General features: G+C 37.7%; 1 protein-coding gene across 1 annotated transcript in view; it reads right to left on the reverse strand.

Moving 5' to 3' along the window:
• Nucleotides 1–515: 515 nt before the first annotated feature.
• Nucleotides 516–5,041, reverse strand: part of USP33 (ubiquitin specific peptidase 33) — a 37,411-nt gene continuing 32,885 nt past the window's right edge. The window contains exons 21-23 of the mRNA XM_010160296.1: nucleotides 4,799–4,901; nucleotides 4,003–4,071; nucleotides 516–1,708 (exon numbers count right to left, since the gene is read on the reverse strand). Of these exons, the coding sequence (XP_010158598.1) occupies nucleotides 1,551–1,708; nucleotides 4,003–4,071; nucleotides 4,799–4,901 (330 nt within the window). The 3' untranslated portion in view covers nucleotides 516–1,550. The remainder of the gene's footprint in view (nucleotides 1,709–4,002; nucleotides 4,072–4,798; nucleotides 4,902–5,041) is intronic.

Here is a 5,041-nt window from a genome sequence, read left to right on the forward strand (position 1 = left end):
GGCTGTCAAGAGTTACCTGTGGTACAGCTTAAAACTGAAAAATGTTTTCCTTATGTACCAGCCATGTAATCACTGACTTCATGCTGCTGTCCATTTACCCCTCTTAGTTGCACTGCTATGATTTTAGCTCTAGTTCTGCTCAGGTGGGCTGAGGAAGATACTGGGATTTACATTCAGACAGAACAGACTCTTCTACACAGCAAATTGGCAAGTGGTGCTTGCTAACTTGAGGTTAGAGGATCCCTTCTCTAGGGCTCTTATAGGTGGCTTTTTAACCAGAACGTCCAAAAGCAGTTGGATTTTTATACTAGATATAAAATTATCCAGAAGAATGTTATGTCAGCATTTTCTTACTCTGGAGCTAGAGCTGTATTTATCATCATACAGCATCCTTGACTAAACATAAAGTGGTTAAGAAATATACGGGTGCGAGAGCAGTACCACAGCATTACTTCATAAGTTTTTGTATTGATGTAATAAATGAAAAACGTTTAAGAAAGCTTTCCCCCCACCCCTCTTCCACAGTTTAATTTTTTTTTTATTGATCCAGCCTTGAATAATGCTGCTTATTTGGTAACAGTATCAGCCAAAACCAAGAGCCATTCTGCATTCTGCTATGAATCATTCAGCAAAGTTTTGCAATATATACATTTTATCCAGCTTCTGACATTATAGGTCATCATGCCAATGAAAAATTTTAACAATACAATCAAATCCTTCAAATGGAACTGTTAATGAATGTAATTTCAAGAGACCATACAATTTAATTTCTGAAATTTATATCGCTCATATCCATAATCATTTTACATTTCACACTTCATGCTCTCAAACATTATCCTAGAGAATACTAAACCTTTGTGTCACATATACTATTAAAGACACTAGCCAGGTTTATAGAGTTACAGGAGACTATAATAAGATGTAAAATTTAGTAGGCAATAAGTTATGACATTTGCTGACTAAAACAATATTCAATCTACACTAATGTTTGATCCATTCAAACACAATAAGCATCTGGATGTTATATACTACCCATTTCATATACTTACAGTGCAAAATAAGTGAGAATTTTTCCTGAGCATTTAGGAAATTAAAATCCTTTTTCTTTATCATTGATCCCAATCCATTTAAGGTATACTTCCCGTGTACCTAGGCTTGTCAAGACTGTACAGTAGGACAGGCAAAAGTTTGCAGATATCAGAAGCCCAATCAGGAATCAGAAAGGTTATTGAACATCTCTAAAATTTGTCCACATCTTTCAAGTCTGAGGATATAACAGGATTTTGACTTATACCAGAAAGTTCAAAAGTCGCATTTTTTTCCATTGACCAAACACTGCATAATGTACAAACCACATGCCTTCCCAAACAGAGAAACAGCCTCAGTTTAAACAAATTATAATACATATTTCAACTTACTATTCTGTAGTTAACGTAATGCCCAGTGAGCTGTGCCTCCAACAGACATAAGAGAATAAAACTTTTAGGAATGTATTTTGGGCATTTTGTAAGGAAACTGGATTCCTTACAAGTTCATCTTTTTCTCCACAGCTACAGGCCATGAGTTTCTAATTCTATCTTCTCCTCTGTTTGCAAGATACCAGGTTCTGCTGGAGGAACAGGTGGTCTGAGTATAATCTCTGGGCCTCCACCATAGATTGACTGAAGAAAATTCCATGTTTCTTCAGATATTTGTCCAGAATCTGCACCTGAAAACATTTTTAAAATTTTAATTACTATTTAAAATAATTATTTCATGATTTTTTTGAAGTCCGTAACAGATTTAAAAAAAAATTCAAATTTAAAACCCTGATCTGAATTTGTGCTTTATCTTGCACCAACTACCAACCAATGACATAGTTTGTGTTAGCTTTGTACGTCTTGATTCTTACAACTACATGCTCTAACACATGAAAGTTCTATGATAACCTGGTATTTATCAGCCAAGCTGACAACTAGTAGCTCTCAGCACTCAGAAAGCGACAGTTCTTATTAATGTAAGGATGTGCAGTCCTTTACTGACTGAAGTTCAAGGACTCAAGATTCTTGTTCCCTCAAAGAAATGAATATTGATGGTGGAGATTGAAAGTGTGAGAACACAGTGAAGTTCTCAGAACCGCAGGGAAAAGCCACCATTAGGACATTAACGGCCCCACTAATGCTCCTTGTACGTAGTACTGATGGATCAGCCTGATTTCATTCACTGATTTAAGTCTTTGCTTATGATCCCATTCCGCCGGGTGGAAGCCCCCCTCCTGTCTCAGGTCAGCATCCAACAACAGCTTCTCATTTTCCATATCTTTTATAAAGGCAAAGGGCATGGGAGCATCAGCACATTACCCCTCTAGGTTTTAACACAAGGATCCTGTCTGATACAGCTGAACTGATTTCTTCACGCTAACGTAGGCGGAGAGGACAAATGTCTGTTCTACCGGAATAAACCCCTCTTCTTTAAGAAACTCATTAAAAATTTACCCCACAGCAGCTCTCCCCCAGTATCCTTATTAGATACCATTAATCTGTCTTGTTAAGTCTGATTTCTGCACCCTTCCTCTTCAAAAACAAGCAAACAAAAACAAACAAACAAAAAAGGCACCATGACAAGGGCACTTCTCCCCCTACCTCCTATACTTTTCTGTCCTCACCACCTGCTTCAGGGGGCCTACTACTGCGCTTCATACGTAAAGAAGTTTCAAAAGAAGAAGGGTACGGAGCTGCGCATTGTTCACCCACACTAATTCAACCATGCAAAGCTTCATCTGGAAGTCACGACGCTGATCCAGTGCCACTATTAATGACGCCATCCCTCAGTTTTACTTATTTAGATTCAGGTACTCAAAAAGCAACTCCACCTCTTTAGGCACAGGAGGAGAGCTTCACTCCCGCATCCAGATTCCAGCCCTCCTAACAGGTTTGCACTGGGATGAGGGCCGCTGCATCACAGAAATACGCAATACTCTCCACCAGTGGCACTCCAACTCTTCTCTTACAACCCAAGGCAAATTTTTGACAGCCTGTTTGTCTTCAGTTCTACCCGAGTTCTAATCTAAATCAATGCAGCTGAAGTTAGGTCAACAGCTGGCTAACCTGTTATCGATTACTGAGTCTAAAATGGTATTTTTTTTGCTACACGTCTCTCAAATGCTTTGCACTTTGTACTTGAATTCTACATTCGTGCTTAAATCATTGAAATGTGCGGCAAAACTCGAGCACAAGACCTCATTCTTTTGTAAACACAATCTTACTTTACAATTGTGAGGTTTATGCAAGGCCTAGTGGCCTCCGGTAAACTGCCATTGGTAGGTCCACTCTATACTGCGGTATTAAGTTAAATTTGGGAAAAAATCCAGTTAAATAAAGGATAATCTTCATAATTCTTTTTTTTTAAGCTGAACTACAATGAATTTAAATATTTATAAGAAGTCTAAAGTCTTCATAAAGGAGATTTATTCATAAGTATTTTTCCTCCATACCTATGGATTTTAAAAAAAAATGCTATTAAGTATCTGACTGTGAAGAATAACAAAGAAATCTGTATCCTTACATGCCAGAGAAGTTTTTGCAAGGTACAGTGGCAAGTAACTTGCCGAAAAATGAGCAGTATCATTTACTTACTGTGGTTTATTTCCCTCTGTCAGAAGTAGCTCTCAATTCAAAATAGGTTTCAAGATTCATATAACTACATACAGATACATGACACAGTCTAAAAGCCAAAATCTCCCACGTCACATTAAAAAAACCCCAAATCAAACCAAGTGATATGAAGCCAAAGCACACTTTCACCGTTTTGAAGTCGCTCTGCACCTGTTTCTAAACCTGGGTCAGTCTATCACAGATACTAATTCTTTAGGAATATACTGGTCCCCCAAAAATGGGCACAGCACAGATTCACTAGGAATTGCCATTTTATGTAACAGTTAAAAAAAGAATTCACAATAAATTTTCCATATTTCAGCAACCACATAATAAGGATCCCAAAGCTGCAGCAGTATTAGACACATACCTTGTTTTAGCACAGCATTTCCACATTTGGTTACTGCAATCTTAGTGTTATCAATAGGGCCAGGAGGATCTAGTGTGACAGAAAGATGGTTAAAATTGGAAGAGCTGACAACAAATGGCAGGTTGGAAGTTTTTAAATGGAAGGAGAAACAGCTTGTTTGTTTACTGCTTAGCAGTAGGTTCCAAGTTGTTAAAAGCTAATCAGAATTTTAATTAAGAGCAAGTTTTTCAAAGCATTCATGATTACAGTAAGTCTTCAAGCAATGTAAATGAGAAATTAATGCTAATTCTTACCCCTATCAAAGTTGTCCTAGAGCTGACAAGATTGTAGGACATTTTATCACTGTTTCCATTTCAGAAATTTAGAGGCACCTGAAGTAGGCTAAAGTGTTATTATAGTTGTTACTCAGTTAACTATGAGTTTAGGTTGTGATGGCGAGGTCTCCTTTCCTCCAGAAGCTGGAGCATTCATTATCTGTCAGTCCGCACAGCAAAATCCACCCCCGCCAATTTTCCTGCTGCTGCTGAATAGCAAAGCCCCTGCAAACAAGCAGCATTCTTTCCACAACTATCCCATTATCCATTCATGTGAATTATTTGACTATATTCTGTAACTTATATCTGGATATATTTGTAACCTATAAAACCGTAGATGTTAATTTTAAGAGCTTTTGTTGCCTTCCCTACCTGTTCTTCTACAGCCTTCTACCAGCGCAGAAACAATTCACTTCAACAGTACCAATACATGACAACAAAACAGGAAAGATTACCCATGTTGTGAAAGGAGCACGACTTACCACTGTCTTTACCCTTTACAAATCCTTCCCATTCTCTGAACCATTGCATACTGATACAGTAAAATGTCGATGGAGTTTCTTCTTCTTGGAATGCTCTATTAAGCTGAAAGGAAAAAGAATCCGTGTTTTTCTGCTTTTTTGAACTACTGAATTCTTTTAACCACTGTAATTATTAATAGCATAATATTACACTGCTACAGAGCATTTTTAAGAACTGCTGACCATCAGAACCACACACTCCTG

The sequence above is a fragment of the Eurypyga helias genome, unplaced genomic scaffold (assembly GCF_000690775.1).
Source record: "Eurypyga helias isolate BGI_N326 unplaced genomic scaffold, ASM69077v1 scaffold16191, whole genome shotgun sequence".
In the NCBI taxonomy this organism is placed as follows: Eukaryota; Metazoa; Chordata; class Aves; order Eurypygiformes; family Eurypygidae; genus Eurypyga; species Eurypyga helias.